Genomic DNA, 24,186 nt, shown 5'->3' with positions numbered 1-24,186 from the left:
CGCTTCATGCACTTCCCTCCTTTCTTATTTAATGTAACTTCATCAAGCCATAAAATGATCTCCCTTCATGACTTTTTTTGTAAAGTATAGTTCTGCACTGTCCCTACAGATTTTAACCATGTGTTAGACAGTTTTTAAATCAATTCCAACCATTTAAATTTTTTGCTTGATGGTGACCAATCGTTTTAACCCTTATAAGTTTTTTTTTGTTTGTTTGTTTTTTTTGCAGGCAGTGTAGAAAATATATGACAACAATAAGAAAGTAGAAATGAAAGTAGAATGAAGAAACCAGGTTAGGGGGAAACAGAAATATGATGATGGAAAGTTGGAAGACAACTGAACATTTAAAACATCAAGACCATTGTCATATTATTAACATGAAAAAAATAAATAAAAATGTAAAGTCCACTATTACAACCAGTTAAAGTTGTCATTTTTTACAGTATGTATTAAATACTATATACACTACCATTTAAAAGTTTGAGGTCACTTGCAAATTTTTATGTTTTTGTTTTTTTGTTTTTTCTAGATTCTACAACAATACTAGGGATTTCAAAACTATAAAATAACACATATGGAATCAGGTAATTATGTAACAACAACAAAAAAAACAATTAGTTGGTATTTTAAGACACAGAGGTCAGCCTTTCTGTAATAGTTTTTGCAAGAACAGTATTGTGTCAAGTGCATTTGCAAAATCCGTCAAGCACCATAATGAAACTGGCTCTCATAAAGGCCATCCCAGGAGGGCGAGACCAAAACCTACCTCTGCCGAAGATGAGAAGTTCATTTAGAGTTATCAGCCTGGAAAATGACCAATTAACAGCACCTCAGATTAGAGGCCTTATAAAGTCTTTACAGAGCAGAAGTAGCGGACACATCTCATCATTAACTGTTCAAAGAAGATTAATGCATTTTTTGGACGCCTTCAGCATTCCTTTACAATGTGGAAAGAAATGAAAATCAGAAACAATCATGGAGTTACAAAGTGACCCTTTTGAACGGTAGTGTACTTATACTTTATACTGATTTCTTGAGTGACCCGAGAACGTATAAGATTATTGTTCTGTGCATGTTAGTGTCCATAATAAATTATACAGACCTTTATTGATTTATGGTAGATGATATAAAATGACTAACCATACTAACAGCCCTAAAATATTTCTTACTCTACGTTATTTGTCATTATTAAGCACCCTTATTCTGACACTTTAAAAATTAAATGATCATTGCCTTTCTTCTTTCAACAAAGATTTTTAAAGGTTTTAGCTGTTTTAGAGTTTTAGAGGATTTAGAGGGTAAATGAAAAAACTTACTTTTTACGGCTCTCGTATCTTCCAGTCTCCCCAAGGCTCTACAAAGGGAAAGAAAAACATATATAATGTACAATGATGTATAGTTTGTTTGTAAACAAACTTCATTTGTTTAAAAGATCACATTAGAATAAATGAGACACATGAATTTCTATCAAAAGAAATTGATACCATCATGTTGCCAGCAGTACAGCTGCACTTGGGGTAGAGTAATAAGAACACTATCATGTGCATTTGATTTTTCAAATTATATAATAAGTATTGCAATAGCCTTAATTTCTAGTTTAATTCAGTTTAACTAATGCATTCTATTTAATGATTTTAGAAACTCTCTATTTTGATAAACATTTAAACCAGTTCATCTAAGAATGTGTCTCATTGTACTTAAGAATGGCAGCTGCACTGTTGTTATAGCAACCGTCAAGAATGATGTTGGGAAAATTCCCCTACTGACAGCTCAGTATGTCTTTTATCTTACATGCAGTAACTGTTATACAAGAATCTGGATGTTGACGCATGTATTGTAGTTTCCTCAGCTAGCTAGGAAATGCTGAAATATAAATGTAAATCTGAGGGTTTCAAAAGTCAGACATAAGTGTGTGGGGGCTAACACTTTAGGGGTAAACAACTGTGCACACCTTTTTTTTCCACATGAACAGGAATCACTGTTGAGTTAACAATAAGAGACTGCTATTGACCCAGACCATTTACAAGCGTACACGCAGCGCATACATATCAATTATTTCCAGATCATAGCACACAACATGAAACAAACATATCTTCCAAGTCCAGAATACATACACAAACAATAAAAAGAACCAAAAAATACCTCCGGTCCACACCTTATGTGCTCAGATGGACTTTCCACTTATGCATTTAAATGTGCGGTCAGGGCAGATAAACACATTCTACTTTTAAGAGAACGTTTGCTGATATGTGAGCACTATTTACAAAAATCTCTCATTTTATCTTGACTAGCAAGCAAAAGATGTTTGACATGCTCAAGGTTCCTGAGACAGCCTGATGCATTACAACTTGATATACAAGCTGCACAGAAATCATTTTCTCTAAAAAACTGACAGCCCTGCTCAAGTAAAGCACTGAGAGAACAAAATTTTTCTTGAATATTTTAAGCCCTTTAAAATGCTTTCTATTTTTGTTCAGGACATTATAAGTTCAGGTAGAGATTTCAGGTAGAAATTTAACAATTTCCCATTGAGATTATTGTGCAATAAAGCAAAATATTAATAATAGTGTTATAGATTTTATAGATTTTTCTCAGTTTCTATAATTGTAATAAGTGTATACTGCAAAACCATTTCATCATCATACTCAGATTTTACCCATAAACAGTCAAGACATAACACGTACTATATGATATATCGTAAAATAATGTAAGATGACTAACAACAACAACAAAATGAACATCTAACTGAATGTCTAAATCTCTACACAAAAATGTCACTGAAGACAAGCTGAGCAGCCACTTCGTGAGGCTTTGTCTAATAGACACTCCAGCTATTGGCATCTTGGTGATTTTACTTAAATGTCACACCCGGCATGTTGTTGTCTGGGACTTGACACAGAGCTGAACTTGTCTGTGTTTTTTCTTTCATGTCAATAGAGCCCTTCACCAAACATGTCGCTTCTAGGGAAGCAGCTGTCTGTCCCCACAGGTCCGCTAGTTAATTACTTTAGCACTTTCAACCCTTGTGTTCTATATTTATACAGTGTCAATATAATGTTAAAATAGATAGTAATATATCTCACTAAATATATTTTATAATTACCATTGTTCTAATAAGGCCTGCAGGCTTTGCTCCACAACACATTGGCAGTTGGAGTCTCTACTTTTACTAGAACCCCCGTACCAGTTGGAGAGAAGCAGCTCCTAAGGCTAATGCTACCGCCATCATGCTTTACTCTGTGTATGGTGTTTTTTTTTTTTTTTTTAGAAGCTATCTTGTTTTATATTTTCATTTTCAAACATATCTTTACAATGATCCTTATCATGATTTGCTATACATTATAAAGATTTAATCAACATTCCAAGCATGTGTATTGTACTGACTGACACAAAACTATTCCATATAATACAGGCCTTAAAGTCTGTCACCTACACACTTGCCATGTTTTGCATAACTTCCAGAGAGCTGACTTGTTTAGCATTACTTTAGTAGCAGATATCAGCAAATATATCAAATATAAAAGGGAAACAAATATGATTGGATCATCCGTTGCAACAGTAACTTGAGAAAGCAGACAATAATTTTTACTTGCAGAGGCTAAATGAGTATCACTAAGTCCGCAGTAAAACTGTACTAACACTTCCTAATTTATTTTCGCTCATATTAAATGTTCATTAGATTCTTCTCCTTCAGTTTTATTAACATTCAAGGTCCCGTTTCGTAAGATTACAGCAGGTATATTTCTCTAATGACTGTTCGTGTGATGTTTAACAAGGGTGTCTCTCGGGTAATTCCAGAGAAAACTGCATAAAGAATTTATGAGTTCTTAATATACAGTGCCCTAAATATTTATTGTCCCCATTTATGAAAAAGAACAATTAATGTAATGAGTAATATCTTAAGAAAAGGACATTACAGGTCTGAACATGGCTGGGGGCACTTTTGGAAAGCTCCTGGTTAAGAACTGTTATATTCTTGGGTCTGGACATTTTTTAAATAGTTTAGTACTGAGATAGTACTGAGATCATCATTGCCAAACACCACTTTTGCATTTTGTGCAATGGTGTGTAAGAACAAAAAGTTTGAATTTGGTCTTATTTGACTACAACACACAATGGGAATTGTAGTTATTATAAAATTTGGTTTAAGCATTATATTTTATGAGATGTTTTCAGGAAAGGCTTCTTTAAACATAATGTGTGTGTGTGTGTGTGTGTGTGTGTGTGTGTGTGTGTGTGTGTGTGTGTGTGTGTGTGTGTGTGTGCGCTTTGATCAAAATAATCAAACTTAATCAAATGTTGAAGTCATCAATTATTGAAAGTTTAAAAAGCTTTGGTTGCTTCTATACTTTTAGCTTTTATTGTGTAGGTATCCACAAATATAATATGTATACCAAAGCAAAGAACAGCATATATTCTTCCTGTAACAACAGGTATTTTTACATCTTTTCTTTCCCCGCATACAACAGCATTAAGGCCAGACATGGCCACAGCTGTGCACACTGCGGCTTGATAATAAACGGCATATGCAAACACTCACACTAAAGCTTACACACTGCCAGAGACAAAGATTCACCAGGACTAAAAAAATCTGCTCTTCAAGACATGCTTTTGGGATTAGGGGTCTAACAGTCCCCATTTCCCCTAATAAACACATCATGTGAAATCCTCAGCAATCCCTCCTTTCACAGCACAGTCTGGAGTGTTTTATATCTTAAATAAAACCTTAGATGAACATGATAAAACTTTTTTTACCATGCCATTAATTATATAATAAAAATGAAGCAATGTGGACAAAACATGGTATTTGTGCTAAAAAAAAAATGTCTTACCTAGATGAAAAAGTGAATTTTCCAATAGGATCACACAATATACAACTATATTCATAATACTTAATGCTCCTTATCTCCTGATCCATGCTTTGTTTTGTGTAAATATGCATACACATTTTTATTTGTATTAGATAAAAAACATTTGCTAAATACAATTTTATTTACATGTCATGTTTTATATAGTGTCTATAACTTTACTGAATTCAAATCTTTCTATGACCTCATTTGTCTATCAGATGAAACTTGGCCACTTTAAATTTCACATGAAAAGACAAACTTTCAGTTAATTGAGAATTTTTGCTATTCACATATGCACAACATTCTTAAAGTCCCGCCAAAGCATTTGAGTTGGTTTGGGCTCTTAACTTTGAGTAGGCCATTCCAAAACCTTGATTCTTTTATTTTCCAGCCATTCTAATGTAGATTTACTGGTGCACTTTGGATCATTCTCCTGTTACATGAACCAATTTTAACCAAGTTATAGCTGTCGGCCAGATGGCCTCACATTTGCCCCAAAGTGAATACTCTGGTATATACAGAAGTTCATAATCAAGTCAATAACTGCAGGGTGCCCAGGTCCTGTGCCTGCAAAAACAAGACCTAATCATTACCCTCCATCACCAGGCTTCCCAAACATGGCGCTAGGCATTAAGGCCAAACAGACTTTGGCCTCATCTATTACAGTATATGTCTTATCCACATAATAAGACATTGTTCAAGAAGCCAAAGTGGTTTGTTCAGATGGTTAAATTTTCTATTTATACAGAAGAGGCTCTTACCTGGTAACCTTTCCAAACAAACCGTACTTGATCAGGCTTCTTCTAATTGTGCTATAAAAAGTTTAATGATGTTTAGTGAGGCAGGTAGTGTCTGAGGTTAACACTTTTTTTTCGTATCTCTCTGAGTCCTGCAGGGTCTGAATGTGCTGGGATGTCTGCTGCTGGAAAGATTAACAATGCATTCCACTTACACATTCTTTCTCACTGTAAAACGCTGAACTTCAACTTGATGTGCAGAAACAATCGCTTCTCTAAAACCATTGCTTATGGTGTTCCCTCTTGGCACACACCTGAATGGTCCAGATCAGCAAACTCGCTAAACTTGAGCTTTTGCACACCTGCTGATGATCAATTAATCAAGGGCTGATGAATTGCAGGACCTGGCAGCAACTTACCCTCTTAAATCCTGTGTGAGCAGTAAGGGGTTAATTAGTATGTTTTTTTTTCCTTTTTAGCTTCATTTCTGTTAAATAAATAACAGCATAATATTTGTCTGAGGTTGCATTTGCCTAATATTAAGACCTGCTACTGGATAATTTTTTTATCATGTTTTTGCAAAGAAAAAAACAAAAAACAAAAACACAGAATTAAAAGACAGGGCACTAACATTTACACACTGTTAAGATTTAGGCATCTGTGATGGTATATTATATTATATTATATTATATTATATTATATTATATTATATTATATTATATTATATTATATTATATTATTATATTACAACTTTACAGTTGGTGTGTCTGTATATGAAAGATGTTTGTAAAAATGTTTTTGAGGGGACGTAAGATGAGTAATAGAACTCAAGATTGTTGTTGAGATTTGCATTTTAATAGGGTGTATAGGTGTATTCGGCCGACCTTGAGGTAACATATAGGCTTTGTCTCATCGCAATCAACTCAGAAGAATTTTAATTTTAAATTTAAATGGAAATGCCCTATATCATCAAGAAATCTACCTTGAAAAAATCATTAGTTCTTCAAAATTCAAAATTCATTAGTTCTTTATCAAGATTGAAAATGTAAATAAACGCTATCTCACACCTAGTAGCACATCTAGTACGCTGTATATACAGTATATATACCATCAACTAGATCTAATTACTTGGGAAGAACACTAACTACTGTCTAATTAAAACAAACTCAGATAACTACATTATCAACATATCTGTGGATACACTGATCTAATTTATGTATACCTCTGACTTTGCAACAGACTGCTACTGGCTTTACTTTGAAAAAGCAATCATATATACTAGCTTTAATGAGGCTACTGCATCTTGACTGTGCTTTAATGAGCTTAATTGATCATATTCAAAGAACACTCCTGGAATGAAGTCAAATCAGCAAAGCTGGGCTGAACTAAACTAAACTGAAATAACCTCTTTCCAAAGATTAGGCTACAGCCAGATTCGAGCCGACTGCCGAGACAGTCCAGGGCTCCTAGAACTTCTCACTTCACTGTGCTAATTTAAACAAGGGTTTTATTTTTCTATTTGTCAGTGGGCTAAACTGTAGCATGGTTGTTAAACCTCTCCCAGACCTAATTAAGAGAGCAATGCTAGCATTCATAGGTGAGCTCGCGCTCCTGGACCTGGAGGAGGAGGGGGTCTGTGCTGATGCCTCTGGCAGCCCAGCCTGGCAGCTTCCAGTCTGTATGGCTGCAATATTAAGTGACTGCTGAAATTCATGGCCTGCATAGCTGTTTTATAAGTGTAGGCGACAACCTGATTGCATATGTCGCAAGAGCTTTCTGTGCAGTCAAACACATAAGCAAATTGTACTGGTTCATAGTTACTTGGGGTGTCGTCAAATCAAGTGCACTTTTTTTTTTAAACTAAATCTGTTGAGGTGTCAACACAAATTTACACTGGTCACTGTTTGTGATCATTCAGTGATGACAGTCTCAAAACAATAACATCAAAACGAGATTGCACATTTGTAATATTGCTTTCCCAGTGGGAATAGTGATAGGAAAAACATTTAAACTCCTGCTGTGAAAAGCAATGAAGATCACAGTGCATAAGCAGGCTGTGCCTGATGGGATGCTCAAAAGTTAATAGATACATTTCTCTTGTATAAAGGCCACTGTTTAAAAATGCATAGAGCACAAAGAAAGAATAACTGTAGGCTTAGTATTAAAGCTTAAAAAGCAAATATTAATACAGTCTCGGTGTTAAGTAAGGTCTCTACAGGGTTCAGAGCTTAGTGAGATGCCCTGCCTGAGGCGTTATATTCCTTTTTAAGAAAGAATACCGAAATGTTTCACAGACATAAAAAGTGTGCCTAAAAGTAAAAACTGTCATAATCTCTTTCTCATTACTCTTAATCTTAAAATGCACTGGTGCAACGTGGCTCTAAGATCGTGCTGTACTTTTTGCCTGTCACCTCGGGCCAGACAACAGTTTCAGCTAGTGAGTAGCGAGAGGGCAAGCTTGCCCCCTTATGGTGTTTCCAAGAAATCAATTTTGCACAGAATGTATAAAACCTCACAAATCAAACTAGTCCACATTCTCCAAATGAAAACACATTCAAAACGTTGCTTACAGATTAACAGCAGCAGGGTTCTCACTCACCAGACAACTTAGTGAGCTGTAAAAAATAAAAATAAAAATGTGCTTGGTTAGGGTGATTCACTGCAGCATGTTCCTTTTGTAACCACCATGGATGATGGAAGAGAGGAGAGGAGTGGACAGGAGCAGAGAGGCTGAAAACACTTGGCAGAGATGCACAGCTTGTGTTGGCTGGAGGTCAGGGCAAGGGGATGCTGATACACTGAGTAACCAGTACTAGTGAACATAATGTACACTAAACAAATCTTTGAAGATAATGCAATGCAAGATAAGACAATGTAGTAATGTCAGATGAAATGGTAACTCTACCTCAGAGAGAGTGACATTCCCTGAAAAACACACAGGCAGGGTGTTTATACTGTAAATCAGTCACTACTTCCATCTCCTTTAAAAAAAAGACATTCCTGACAGACCTTATGATACTGTTATGTACATGTCTACACCAATATGTCAACACAAAATAAAAGACTGAAATTTGTCCATGCTCCGGTGGTTTTGTGGAATCTTAAACACAGTATAGGAAGGAGTAGTGGAAATAGTTTCGCATTCCAACTAATAACCTTGCTTTTTCCAACGTTCACTTTCTAAATCAATAAGATTTCATTGGACAAAGCACATCTGCAAGTATCAGTATAATGAAACAGTTTTCAGAGTTGGAATGGAATAACTGGATTTCATGCTCTCTCTCTCTCTCTCTATCTCTCTCTCTCTTTCTCTCTCTCTCAAGCCATTCCAGTGTTTCAGTGTTTTCCTAAAGCACCTCCAGCAAAAAGCAAAAGACCATATCCAAGCTCCATAGCAACAAGGTGAATGAAGGGCAATAAATCACTGCATTGTACATAGCACCCCATATTACCTCCGTGTACGTGTTGTCATTCATGTCAACACGTTTCTCTACAATTAGGCTTGACACTGATGTGACTGTATTCAAAACTGACCCGAGGGCATGACCGAACCATAACACAGACTTTACAAAAACAATAACAACGTGCAGATTTGTTCGCTTAAGTAACAACGGGAGCACTGCCTAATAACTGAGGATATAATGACTCTTATTGTGTTGCTCAAGATCCCAATATTCTTCTCAATATTCCACAGCAGGTAAGCACCATATCCAGGCAATTTCATTACAGGGTCTTAGAGTGCTTGCTAATAAATAATAAATGGACAGATAGTCACACAGCGTGGAGACCTTGTCAAAAAATACAATTTAAATAGAATGGACATTCCAAAGATTTTACATTTCACAGTGGTGTCGGCCATTACAAAAGTTCTCTCCTGTGCCAAGAAATACAATTTAAACAGAATTGAAATTCCAAAGATTTTACAATTCACAGTGGTGTTGGCCATTACAAAAGAGCTCTCCTGTGCCAATTTCCATTGACTCAATCATGGGAGGTAGAGGTGGAAAATGCTGGAATATACACTACTGTGTTTTCTCCAGCCCTGCAGTTATAAGGCCTGACAGCTCATCCAGAATAGTATTCAGAGAATGGCAAACAAAACCGTGGTAGTGGCCTGTGCTAGATTTACCTTTTTTATTCACATCACTTCTCAGAAATCCTACTCTTTGGCAGAGGCACGGGAAACAGGCCTGCCACTCTATTAAGACACGCTTTATGATGTAGAGTAGGAAAAGTAAAGGACAACGGCGGCATCAGGAAACCGAATATCTGGTATGACAACTGCGTAAATACTCAATTACCAAGCTTATATTTTTGGAGACTCAACAGCGTTCTGATCCTACAATTAGAAAACGTCAAGTATTGACTTACAATAAAAAGGATTTTCCAGACTAGGAAATCATCTCCAGCTGCTCAGTTAATTCTTATTCACTCTTCTGAAATATGCTACTCCAACCAGTCAGCCTTCAGTGGTACGATTTCCTCTGAGCTGTCCCTGGGAACGTTATGCTTTCCTGAGAGATGTGCTGGGTGCAAATCTCTAGTCTATATACAGTACAATACCTGCACCAGCCACATTCACAGAAGACCTGTAACTAATTATTTATGCAATTATCCAGTCAGCCAATCATGTGGAATCTGTGGACTGTGGAATACAGTAAGTTCACCAAAACTGGCAGATGATGCTGTTATCACATGTGTTTTGACTATAGTTTTGCTTACCATGATGGTAAATGCTTATTTTTTATAAATGGTTATTTAATAAGGACATATTATGCAAAATTCACTTTTTTAGATATTTAAAAAAATGTCTCCCTCTCCAGTGTGAACCTTCTCAGATTTTTATTTTATCCTTTTTCCAGTTTTGTATTGGCAAGTTTTTAAACAAGCCAATTAGATTTTCCCCTATTATGATGTCATATCTCCCCTGACTGGTGGCTCAGCTCTGCTTCTGTGCTTGTGTGGAGTTCAGCTGTAGCGCATTTGCATAGGCAATATAATGGCACATGTGTAGGAGTTCGAGATATATAAATGCATTATCTGAGTAGTATTTCACCTGGAGCATTAACCTACTGTACATAATTTAAAGGATGACTGAGACTTATGTTAATTTGTTAAAGTAATTGTACCTTTGAGTTACCAGTGACTTCCTGTCAGTTTAAACCACTCTATCCATTTTTATTTGTCCTCTTTCTTAACACAGCTTTTAAAAACTGCTGCTAACCAGATGTTCTGGCATTGTTTAACTTTTTTTGACTCCTACTTTTTCTAAAATACAAAAAAACACCATATCTCTAAAAACATCGTGTCTGTGTCATTGGGATGACATTTTTCCCATTCTGATATTTGATGCGGACATTAACTAAAGCTCTTAAATTGTATCTGTACAGTATAATTTCATGCTGTGATATGATGTGCATGGAGATCACACCATAAGGCAGACTGACGTTTTACCTCTGTGTGTGTTATACTGACTCCTTATTCAACAGTGCTGGTATAGAGTAAATAAGAAACATAATATTTTACATCATGGATTCTGTGTTACAGTATGTTATGGCAAAACCATTTTGATCAAAACTGCCATTCATTTGCTAAAACATAATGAATGGACAGGCAGTCACACAGCATGGAGATCTTGTTGAGAAATACTATTTAAATCAAATTTAAATTCCAAAGATTTTACGTTTCACAGTCGTGTCGGCCATTACAAAAGGGCTCTCCTGTGTTAATTTCCATTGAGTAAAATCTATGGGGTTTATACCATAGGTATTACATAATTTATTATATTATACATTATATAAATTTGTATAAATAAAACTAGTTTATTAAAAAGTAGAATGAAACTGAAACAAGCCCCTCATGTCACACAGCCTGCATGTTATGTAATGAAACAAGTTGACAATCATCACTTAATTACCAGCTTCTGAGAAAAAGCAGCCTCTGGGATTTAAGCTTTGTCCAATGAAACTGCAAAAAAAAATGATTATAATGGTGTGCTTTATAATCATTTTACACTGTGCTACAGGTCAGTCTCACCTTTCAGAACTGCTTTTATCTGCATCTTTTATGTGGCTGAATGTGCAAGTTATTAAAGCATTACTGAAAGCGTTTACATCATTCCATTAGTTTAATATTCTATGTAACATTTCTTTGCTTTAAAAGTCTAATACACCATAAACTAAACGCTAGAGTACGTCAACTAGAGAAATACTCACTTGTAGGATAGGGGGTGAACAAACATTTTTCTCGGTAATAAACATTATAGGTACAGTACATCTCAAATTGAGGCGAATAGAAGCAGCTAGGACTCATCGTCTCTTAAAGTACTGTACAGAACATTAAGGGCATTCCACTGTATTGTGCAGTAGTCCTCTGAGCACTGAGCACTGACTCACTAGTGTGGGATGTCAGTTGAGTGTACTGTGTTTAAGGGTAAGTATGACTACTAGTGTTGTTACAAAACTCCAGGTTTATAGTATCTATACAAAAGTCAACACCACAGAAACCCATAAAAGTCAAGAAATCAATATCCTTCTACCGAAGTATGCAGGCTTATTGCTGTATTAGGCATTTCTAAGAACATATTATAAAGTGTAAATTTGCCAGTCATAGGAAACTGGCAGGAAATTGAATACTGTCTCTAATGAGGAACTGGCTGTGCTCCAAATCCTTCTGCTTACCGCCAAGCATAATTTATAATTTAGCTCAGATTAACCAATTACAATTAATCTGTCTTATTCTCTAATTAATTCATTTTCCATTTACTTCCTTTATGAAAAAACACTTTAGTCTTTTTGAATAAAATACACAGAGACAGACCTGGCTTAAGTCACTCCAACTCACGTGGATGTTCCTGACTTTCTTCTTCCCTCTTTCTAGGCAGCTCAGCAGTGTGCCAGGCTCTGTGGGCGTCTGCTGCAGCAGGCTGTCATCCACCGACACGCATTTCCTGAGAGCCGCTCTGTCCCCCCACAGTGCTGCACCAGCTTTCGCAGGCTCCAGAGGTTTAGGGACGCGTTTCACCTGCGACGCTCCAGCCGCCTCTCCTCGCTCATATTCACGCAGCACTGAGCCTGAGAGAGGAAAACAGACACCTCAGGTGATAACTGACACCGAGATAAAGGAGGGGTGGGTGGGTGCTTCAGAGAAAAGCTCGAATTAGCATAGCAAACATCAGGAAATGCAATAATTGTTACTTTCACCCGTGGGGAATCTCATAATAAACTAGCTGTCAAAACGACCACTTGACTCATTTGCTGTCTTAGTCTTGATCATTTTTAAGCCACCCTTTAATGATTCCACCTGCATCCCACTGCTTCCTTCTGACAGTCATTTCATTCTCCTTACACTTACACTCATAATTGTATTGCAGAGACGAAAGCATGCATCTGGTGCACAACGAACAAGACTTAAGTCAAGCCTATTTGTCTGTGAATAAAATACACAGACAAATGAAAACTGTAGAAACAGTAGCATTTGTTTACCTATAATTTAAATTGTATTTTAAATAGTTAAAATTAAATAAACTGTTTTTTTTCTGAGAACCATCCAAATATTCCAATAAAGTTGTGGCATACTTCATCCACATAAATATTAACCTTCCCCTACCGGTACGCTCTCTCTCTCTCTCTCTCTCTCTCTCTCACACACACACACACACACACACACACACACACACACATACATATTTGTCTTATTTTCTTAGTGTTTTCCCTCTACTAAAATTATTATTAATGCAAGTAATTGTCCTAAGTTTTCAAATAAATTATTTTAAAAGTTTGTACAGCAAAAATACATACACAAACACACACGCACACGCACACACACACACACACACACATGTACAAAGTACCAGTACCCCTCCAGGAAAGTGGGTGTCTCGTTTCATCGTATTCATTCCCGTCAGCTGCAGAGCTGCAGTAGATCAAGTTCATTCTTGTGACTATCTAGTCAGCTAGCACGAAGTCACTGGAAGCCACAGAGCATCTAATCAACTCAGCAATTAAAACTTCATGAGAATTTTGCATGTATTGTCTTCCGGAGAGAAGCTGTAAAGGGAACAGGAATGACTTCTGAGACAGAACTCAGTGATGAGACTGAAGTAATTGAGAAAAAGGAAGTTTGCGCAATAAGTAATCAGCCTCACTACACAATAAAGCTTAGATGTGGCATTATTGGTGTTTGTTTAGTCCACTTTTATATGACTCATTTATGAACATTCCTTTTTCTAGTGGCTCCTTTGTACTTTTGTTCAGTGCCGGAAACAGTGCCGGTGCGGGAAGCTTGTGGGTTTACAGTCATACTTTAGAGAACATGTTTGGAGCGTCTTTCCTATAGCTCTTCGCTATGGTGACTTTGATGGTGATGGCAGGGGGAAAGAGACAGAGCTGTGCATCCATATCATGTATCCCATTGTGCTGGATCAAGTTGCCTTGCTGGAGTAGAATTCCTGTTGAGTGTTTGTGTGCAGAGCTGTGTCATTAATTTCTCATTATGAACGTGCATCTTCTCGTACCATCTGGTTTGTTGCATTAACTATATGCTGTTCTGTATTTTTGTTACAGAAAGCAATCGCAGTTTATTCATCAGCCTTATATTTATTTTTCATTATTAAATGTAATTTTCAGTTTAATGTATTTTATGTTTTTTTTCTTTTTGTGCTAAATTATTTAAATTACTGTGCAATTGGTGCAAAATCATCACATGTTATCATTCATGTTATTATATATTTAAATAAGAGATTCTAGACATTATATAATTATCTGCAGCCCAGGACTAACATTTAAACGTAATATTTAAATCTCAGAGCTAGTTAGGTTACTAGAACATTCTGTAAGATATGTACTGTAACGTCCTGTTTATGATGCTACACAATAAACACGGTTACACCTTGACCCTAAACAGGCACTAATGTAAGTGTGAGCTAACAGTAGTGAATAAACAAGCTTCTGTTAACATATATACAGTATGTTTTTTAATATAACAGTCATGTCATTCACAACTGTTTTTGTATGACCTCATTTGTTATACCAACTGTAGCAAATTATTTATTTCCTTGTGAACAACTGGATCTTGGTCCAGACCAAAGACTACAAGGGGATGTAATAGAATTATGTCAATTACAGAATCTTTGGATATGGAGGCGTACTTTTTATTGTACAGTATGTACCAATATCAGCCTGTTATTAAATGTGTATTACATAACCCTCATAAGCATGCAATACCGCTTTTGTTTACTAACAACTGGCTAGATGTATTTTTCAGTTTAAAACTTCAGCTCTGATCAGCTCCCTGTAAAAGCCAATATATATCACCATGTAATATAGTTTACTATCAACCTCCTATAGCTTTTGATGCTTCAAAAAGACTTGATAAATGTCCGTGTACAATGCATTTATTGGACCGAATAATTGGACTAAAAGTGTTTTTGGCAGCTGCACTATTTTAGATTACACAACACTGAATAATCATGTGCTTTCAAGTACAGGTAATATAAAAGTCTTTGTGTTTCAATTGTGTGTTTCTAATGAAAATAATCATTGCTTAAAAATTTAATGATCCATAAACCAATACCACAAGACTAAAAAGAAATTTTCTGAAGAAGCCTTTGTTCATGCTCTCTCTACAGTATCTTCCCAATTCAGCCAAGATAAAGTAAGTGCAATTTAACCACAAACTTACTTATATTCCTATGTGCAAGTAAAAAATTTTCCTTATAAAGGGCATATAATACTGCTGAGCTTCTTTAATCATCACCATCATCATCATCATCATCATCATCATTAATATCATCACCATCATCATGAACATCATCAACATTATCATTCTTAAGATACCACAATAAAAGTTCCGGATTACTCTTACAATAAGCATCATCTGATCACATCCTCCCCTTATTAAGCCATTAGGAATGCTCCGCTTGCTTACACTCCATGGTTTTGAAGGTCCCATCTTTTACTATATCTTTATCAAGTTAACCCAGGTCTCACAGATCCCACAAACTGTGTGTGTTAATTCCCATTTAAAGTAACTCTCAAATTACATATTTGTCGACCTAAAACTTGATTTATTTTACTGCTTATCCAAAATGTCATTTCAGTGTTTGTGTAAATGAGCTAATGCCAAGCCGTGCCACATCAGAGAACAGCAGAGCTGAGCAACAGGCTGAAGGAGAATATTTTCCTATAGGAGGTCAAATGAGGGTAAAATCTAATTTGTATTTGGCTCGGTCAAAGCAAACCGATTAAAAAAATTAAACAACGATATAAACAGATGGAAGCATTAAAAGAGATATTACTAAGTAAATAATGATTTGGAACATGGTGCAATTACAGCTAATATACATTACTATTTTGTGATAAGCATCAAATAAGCAATTTATTTACTAAAAAAGGCAAACATATCTCTAAAGGTTATGAGCAATCTGCAACAAAATATAAGAACTAATAAACATACTCGTTGTCAAAACTGCAGCAAAGGTGGTGGCAAATAACAGAAATAACCCAATGTCTTGATCTTAAGGCTGTTCTTCTGCAAATGTACTACAGATACACTTCCTTGGACCCCGTTAAATCACAGGAGATTAAAAGCAATGTGTCAGCGGCCATTCTACCTGATGCCGTGGGTGTGTGTGGCTAATCATGCCTGCACAGCACAAGTGATAAAAGACATTTTTATTGTGGAATGTAAGCCAGAGGAAGGAGCAGCGGGCCATCTATTGCCCGGCAGCATTTCCCTGTGCCGGCATGATTAAATGGAACTCAAGAGAGTTGTGAGATGAGGAATTAAATAGTTCAGACTGAAACCATCTCTTCAGGAATGTTAACACAGCTTCCACCCTTTCCTGCACAAGCACAAATGCTGCAGTGCCCTCTACAGGATAAGTACAGAATGTGTACTAAGTGTGCTACACCTAACAGACTGTAAATCCAGTCTGACTAAATTCAGGCAAAAGGTCTGACATACCAGAACATACCGGAGAATCCAAAAATGCTTTATACTCTTTGCTGCTTTATGCAAAGCATAATGATCAGGACATTGCATCCGCTTGCGGAGTAAGCATTGGTACAGGATACAGATCTGGAAGTGTTGGTCCAGATTCCAAACATTAATTTGTCTTACCTGTCCACTGTAATAATTTATGCAGTGGCATGACCTGCTTTTCTACAGCATGCCAAGGACAACCAATCCTTATTCATGGTGTTCACAAGATCACACGTTTTTGGTGGTCATTTCAAAATGCAAAATGCAAATTTAACACCCACATACTGATCTGGAAACTATGCTGAAATATAGTAGAATCATTGAAATACTGTACAATAAAATTAAAAATAGAATAAAATCTATTAGCCAATACATAAACAACTTAAAAAAAATTGCGAGTAAAAACAGACTACATTATAAACTAATAATTTCTGACAACCTCCACCACTCAACACTGGCTTCTCACAGTGATTATCAGATGCTGATTATATCTTACATCCTTCACACTGAGCCACAAACCCCAAAGGGGATGTAGTAGTGCAACTCCCACCTACTGCATTACATTACAAAGAGTAGCGAGAGATCCAATGCCCACAGGCCTCCTTCATGAAATGCTGATTCTTATGCTAATGCAGTACGTCTAAAGTGTAAAAGCTCGCTTAGAAAACCCAGCTAGCATAACATCAACCCTGGACTTAAGTATAAAATGGGCATTTAAAAAGCTGCAGGGCTGCTTCATTATATTACAGCAACATTTTGGTTTGCTGTTTGTCAAACACATCAATGCATTGTTTTAAGACCACATGTATAGACAACAATGTATGTGGTAGAACCTCCATTACACTTAGATTCTTCACCCACTGTCAGCATTGTTTATGGCAATGACACAGTCATTTCCTGCCTCACTGCTCCACCAATAACGAGAGTGATAATTCCTTTCTATGCTGAACAACAGAGGCTTAAAGTGGAGGCGACTGATTTGCTCTCGGCCCATGGCAATAGCCGCTGTTGTTTTAGTTGACAGCTTCTTGACAAATGAATCGCTCATTAAGCCATCAGCAAGCTTTGACACAGCAATTGTTATAGCGCTAATTAACAATGTCTGCAGGTGGCTGCTGCAAGTACAGTGTGCAATTAGGAGCCATTTCCTTGTCCAACTAAGGCACTAATGACAGGGTCACTTCTGCTGATTGGGAGTTTAACTGCATGCATTCTTGGCCTGGCTTACTCCATACTGTAATAAAGCTGCTGGTACAAACCTCCACAAAGACTAAACATACACATCTTCACAATCATGCCATGCCTAAATCTCTATATCATATATACTGTACAGTACGAACACTGAATTAGAATAAAAAATGTAACCCTGTCTCCAGAGGCTTGTACTGTGGTCACTAGGATCTTTTTCATCATCTTTTTCCTTTGCTCCAAAGTCCAATCTTTAAGTTCGCCAACAAATTAAATCTCTTTTTAATCTTGTTATATTTATTTATATAGATTTTTATTATGCAACTTCACTGAGCATTTAAATAATCTTTATTTAAAAGAAAAAAAGGCTGCTCAGCACTATCAGGCAGTGTTTATTCTCCTAAATGCTCACACTCCTTTGTGTGTACATTAATCAGTTCTATATCACTTATACACATTTTTCAATTTCAGTTCACTTGCAAATTTGCCATCACAATATGTCATCATTCAGTATTTTGTTATCAGTGAGCCCCCTAGTGGGCCATAATGATACTGCAAGATTGGTCTTCAACTTGTTTGTTTGTTTTTCATAATTGTACAAAACTATAATCATAGTTATTATTTTAATCTTGTTAATGCCACTAGGTATTATACGTTTTATTAAAATGCTGACTGGGATAGTTTTTTCTTAATTAAGTTTGTTCTAGGGTTAAAAGACGAAAGAATACTGTACATAATCACATCTGCATATACATATTTCATTAAATAATAAAACATAACTCTTCAAATTACAATACAAAAAGTGACAAACTAACAAACTAGTCCTATTCTTTTTGGTCTATTTGAAGTCAGGGTCAGTTCCAATGCTTAAATTTTTATCCTGGTCTATAAGTATTTGGACAGTGACTGAATTTCCTCTGTATTTGTTCTGTATTGGATTAATAGTTTAGGAATTCTAACCATTTTTACAAAGACCCTTCTTTTTCTTTACCGGCAGAAGAGTGATTCAACAATTCACTGATAAGCAGTCTAATGACCAGGTGTGGGCTGTTTTTTGGTTTTAATTTAAGAAGATAAAGGGTCTGCCACTGATTCCAAGTAATGAATTTGCAGTTCATACAGTAGCTGATCATGGGAAATAGTAATATTCAGTACAAATAAAGTAAATGTTAATAAAGTAGGCCATCATTAGACTGAAAACAAAATTAAACAAAATAACAAAATAAACCTATTAGAAAAATAACAGAAACTCCAGGTTTGGCCAAATCAACAATTTGGTGCATTATTTAAAAAAATAAATGCAATGGCAAACTCAGCCAAGAGAGCTGAAAATATTTACTAAAGACAACAAACATGGATCACCACAAAATGTGTTCCTTGATTAAAAATAAAAAAAAAACTTCACAGCTTCGTCAGAGCCACTCTGCAGGAGGAAGGCGCATCATTGTCAAATTCTAAACTTAGAAGACGCCTTTGTAACTGTGAATAGTAGATAGGCCTCAAGATGCACACCTACATGCAAACCAGTGATAATATAAAACAAAACAAACTCAGCATTTGGTCATGTCCATGGGTTCCAGACTTAGGCAGTCATTGACTGTAAAGGATTTTTATCCAAGTGTTAAAATATTTTTTAATTTATAATTATGTTAATTTATCCAATATCCACATTTCGACCACATCTTGACCGCTTAATCTTGAATTCACTGTGGTGCTGTATAGAAGCAAAAACATGGTAATTTGTTGATGTCCAAATTCTTATGGAGATGACTATAAATGTTTTTAAATAATGTATCTAATTATATCTATTAATCAATACATGTCCATTACATGTATACACATGTGTCCATACATGTGTAAACCAAGCTTATAACTGGTATTAAAAATAATAAATATATGATGTGATTGGAAAAAAATTGTTAAAAAATATTTAAAATTCTAAACTAAGTTCCATAACAAAAAAATTTCATTTAACAGTAAAAACGTAGTAGACTGTATAGACCCATATTTTAATGGGTGCCCAGGTGGCATACCTGAAGAATTCCAGTGCAGCCCTCCAGGGCTGGCACCAAGACGCCGGCGCTTCCTTACACTCATGCTATCTTGACAGGAGCGTGATCCTGGGTTCAAAGCTGGAGTGGAGGAGGCCACAGGGGACCGAGGGGTTACGGAGAGGGGTACAGTGGCGGAAGTTGGCACATGACAGTTTTCCCTTTCTGGGGAGTGGTTCAGATAGATAGACTTCCTCTCCGGGGCCCTGCGGGAGAAACACAGCTTATGTGATTTTTGTCATTCTACTATGCAATATGTTGATGTCTCCCTAGTTTAAAAAAAAAAAATCCAGAAAATTTGCTTTAAATATCTGAATAATGTAGTAAATGAAAGGTGTTACATAATAAATGTCTAAGCAGTGGTTAAGAAAGCATATTTCAGCTACAATAATGCACAAATGATCATTCTGATTAATAATTCAAATTTTACATCAAGAGAGCTGCATTAAAACTGTAAGCTTTTAGTATGATGATAAATCATCACTCCACTGAAAAATTCCACACAAATTAAGTTATACCTGATTTATTCAACAAATTAACTAATAAGTGTTACATTCCATTCCAATCTTCAAACCTGATTAATGCAGAAACCACATTTATTATCTTGCTAACAATGAGGTTAAAACCAAAATTAAATAAATGCAACTACAGATGTGCCCTGAAAGAATATACAGTACCTATTCTTTACAATTTTTTTACCCTGAAAGATAAAACACTCAAATTCCTTGTCTGTCTAATGTACCTGCTTCCTGGAAGTGTGTAACTCTGACTTTTCCATGATCCTCTCTTGTAAGACTTCTTCTTTTTTCTTCTGAGTAAAAACTCAACCAGACCCTCCACTGCAAACATGCTGCCTGTGTAGCTGCAATTCCTCCAGTCATCACTTCATGAAAATTATCTCATGAAGATTTCTCACATCTCTCCTCTGTATAATATACATTTGTCATCTCTATGCGTTGCCAGCGTAATTGTTAAGGATTTCCTGTGTAATATAGTAACAGGTAAAACGTAGGGTAGTATAAACCCCCAGTTAAAAGCAGCAGTGCTGCTCTCTTGTGTTCAAAGTCCATCATAAATATTGAATTTCACCTGCAGCTAAAGTGAGCCAACAAAGGACGCACAAAAGCCACATCAGTCAATCAAGAGTCAAGTGTTGCGTGTATCTGATCATGAGTAAGCCAATTCCTGATCGCCTGAAGCGAGATATGAGAGGTTTCCACAGTATACTTTTGTTTCCATTGAGAGATGTAATACCACCTATACAGTAAACTATTCTTTCCACTGTATCCAGTAAACAGCTTGGTAGTGGTCTCCTAGAATTATGAATTCCTTTTCAGTTCTCTTTGCCTTTCCAAAAGACCTAATTTGTGGGAGAGCTGCTTAGATTCCTGAAACAGATATCCCTTGTTTATAGTACATTCCTCCAATGACTAAAAACTGGAAGGTTAGCATTTGAAAGGGAATGCGTTATGTGCCATGTTCATAGGAAAAGTCTGCATATTAGTGCAGAAACAAAGCTTTCACAAACAGGAAATAACAGGACATAAAGAACCAATTATCCTAGCTGCTATGAACACAGTAAAGCAATGCTTTCTACAGATTGATAAAAAAAAAATCTATTTTTGTATCATGATTCATGCATTGCCACACTAACTCTAAATCTTAGAGGTAAAATTTTCTTTTAAAATCTTGCTATTCTTCTGTATTTCTTCAGGTAACATGCACTAAACTATTCACACATTGGCAGGCTAAGTGTCTTTAGAATTGTAACAAAATCTCCAAATCAACTATAACAAATTTTATATCAAATCAGGATATTAAAAAAATTGTGACACTTACAGAATCATAAAGCAAATCGAATCAGCATCAGTACCTGGTGAGTGCTTACTGTACACTTTGATTATTCTCTACAGTGCTAACCATGCTCTACCATGTCACCTTTGACCTATTCTGAATTTTAAAATAGTACTCTATTGTACTGGTATAAAAACACTGCCCCTTAAAAAAAATCTATAATATACAAATATTATAAAAATAACCAACATCTTACTTACTTAGGGCATACTAATCACTAGTGTATTTGGTATCCTTATTACTAACATAACCCAATCCTTATCCATTCACTTTCACTCCCTGCATTCAAATAAAATAAAACTAAGGATAGTTGATGCCTGTTAAACTGCTTTGATATATACATACTCAGCAAAAAAAGAAACGTCCCTTTTTCTTTTCCATGCATGGTCAATTAACCATAATCAATTAAGTAACATGCACCTGTGTAATGGTCGTTAAGACCTTAACAACTTACAGAAAGTAGGCATTTAAGGTCACAGTTCTAAAAACGCAGGACACTAAAGAGACTTGGCATGCTGCAGGGAGGCATGAGGACTGCTGATGTGGCTAGGGCAATAAATTGCCATGTCCGCACTGTGAGACGCCTAAGACGGCGCTACAGGGAGACAGGAAGGACAGCTGATCATCCTCCCAGTGGAAGACCACGTGTAACAACACTGTACAGGATCGGTACATCCGAATATCACACCTGCGTGACAGGTACAGGATGGCCACAACAACTGCCCGAGTTACACCAGGAACACACAATCCCTCCATCAGTGCTCAGATTGTCCGCAATAGGCAGTCCATGAGGAGGAGATGCACTGCAGTACTTCAAGCAGCTGATGGCCACACCAGATACTGACTGGTACTTTTGATTTTGAGCCTCCCTTCATTCAGGGACACATTGCGAAACATTTATAGTTTATGTCTTATGGTGTTGACTCTTTTAGTGTTCATACAAATATTTACACATTAAGTTTACTGAAAGTAAAAACAGTTAAAAGTTAGAGAACGTTTTTTTTTTTGCTGAGTATATATACACTAACCTAAAGGATAATTAGGAACACCTGTTGAATTTCTCATTAATGCAATTATCTAATCAACCAATCACATGGCAGTTGCTCCAATGCATTTAGGGGTGTGGTCCTGGTCAAGGCAATCTCCTGAATTCAAACTGAATGTCAGAATGGAAAAGAAAGGCGATTAAAGCAATTTTGAGCGTGGCATGGTTGTTGGTGCCAGACGGGCCGGTCTGAGTATTTCACAATCTGCTCAGTTACTGGGATTTTCACGCACAACCATTTCTAGGGTTTACAAAGAATAGTGTGAAAAGGGAAAAACATCCAGTATGTGGCAGTCCTGCGGGCGAAAATGCCTCGTTGATGCTAGAGGTCAGAGGAGAATGGGCCGACTGATTCAAGCTGATAAAAGTGCAACTTTGACTGAAATAACCACTTGTTACAACCGTGGTATGCAGCAAAGCATTTGTGAAGCCACAACACGCACAACCTTGAGGCGGATGGGCTACAACAGCAGAAGACCCCACCGGGTACCACTCATCTTCACTACAAATAGGAAAAAGAGGCTACAATTTGCACGAGCTCACCAAAATTGGACAGTTGAAGACTGGAAAAATGTTGCCTGGTCTGATGAGTCTCGATTTCTGTTGAGACATTCAAATGGTAGAGTCAGAATTTGGCGTAAACAGAATGAGAACATGGATCCATCATGCCCTGTTACCACTGTGCAGGCTGGTGGTGGTGGTGGTGTAATAGTGTGGGGGATGTTTTCTCGGCACACTTTAGGCCCCTTAGTGCCAATTGGGCATCGTTTAAATGCCATGGGCTACCTGAGCATTGTTTCTGACCATGTCCATCTCTTTATGACCACCCATCCTCTGATGGCTACTTCCAGCAGGATAATTCTTTGGGATGCATCTTTGGGATGTGGTAGAACAGGAGCTTCGTGCCCTGGATGTGTATCCCACAAATCTCCATCAACTGCAAGATGCTATCCTATCAATATGGGCCAACATTTCTAAAGAATACTTTCAGCACCTTGTTGAATTAATGCCACGTAGAATTAAGGCAGTTCTGAAGGCGAAAGGGGGTCAAACACCGTATTAGTATGGTGTTCCTAATAATCCTTTAGGTGAGGGTATATATATATATATAATATATATATATATATATATATATATATTATATATATATGTGTGTGTGTGTGTGTGTGGTGTGTGTGTATAATGTAAAAATTGTTCTAAAAATCATTTATCATTAATTAATTTCCAGTATGAATGAATGGTCAGTGTAATGGTGGATTTGGAACCTTCCTCTCTCACTCATATTCTATACCACTTTATTCTGTATTCGGGGTCGCAGGGGGCCTGGAGCCTATCCCAGGAGACTTAGGGCACGAGGCAGTGTACACTCTGGACAGGGTGCCAGTCCATCACAGGGCACACATACATACACTCTCATTCACACACTACGGGCAATTTGGGAACACCAATTAGCCTAATCTGCATATCTTTGGACTGTG

General features: G+C 36.6%; 1 protein-coding gene across 2 annotated transcripts in view; it reads right to left on the bottom strand.

Annotated features, from left to right (window-relative positions):
- ankfn1 (ankyrin repeat and fibronectin type III domain containing 1) overlaps positions 1-24,186 on the bottom strand; it is a 73,875-nt gene that overhangs the window by 46,846 nt on the left and 2,843 nt on the right. Inside the window, exons 4-6 of one of the 2 annotated variants that reach the window (XM_053510803.1) lie at positions 19,792-20,015; positions 12,407-12,660; positions 1,317-1,354 (exon numbers count right to left, since the gene is read on the bottom strand). In XM_053510803.1, coding sequence (XP_053366778.1) covers positions 1,317-1,354; positions 12,407-12,660; positions 19,792-20,015 — 516 coding nt within the window. The remainder of the gene's footprint in view (positions 1-1,316; positions 1,355-12,406; positions 12,661-19,791; positions 20,016-24,186) is intronic. The other variant, XM_053510804.1, reaches the window with a different exon arrangement.

The sequence above is a fragment of the Clarias gariepinus genome, chromosome 14 (genome assembly GCF_024256425.1).
Source record: "Clarias gariepinus isolate MV-2021 ecotype Netherlands chromosome 14, CGAR_prim_01v2, whole genome shotgun sequence".
Taxonomy (NCBI): Eukaryota; Metazoa; Chordata; class Actinopteri; order Siluriformes; family Clariidae; genus Clarias; species Clarias gariepinus.
Note: the sequence above shows the minus strand (reverse complement) of the source record. Positions and strands in the feature narration are given on the sequence as shown.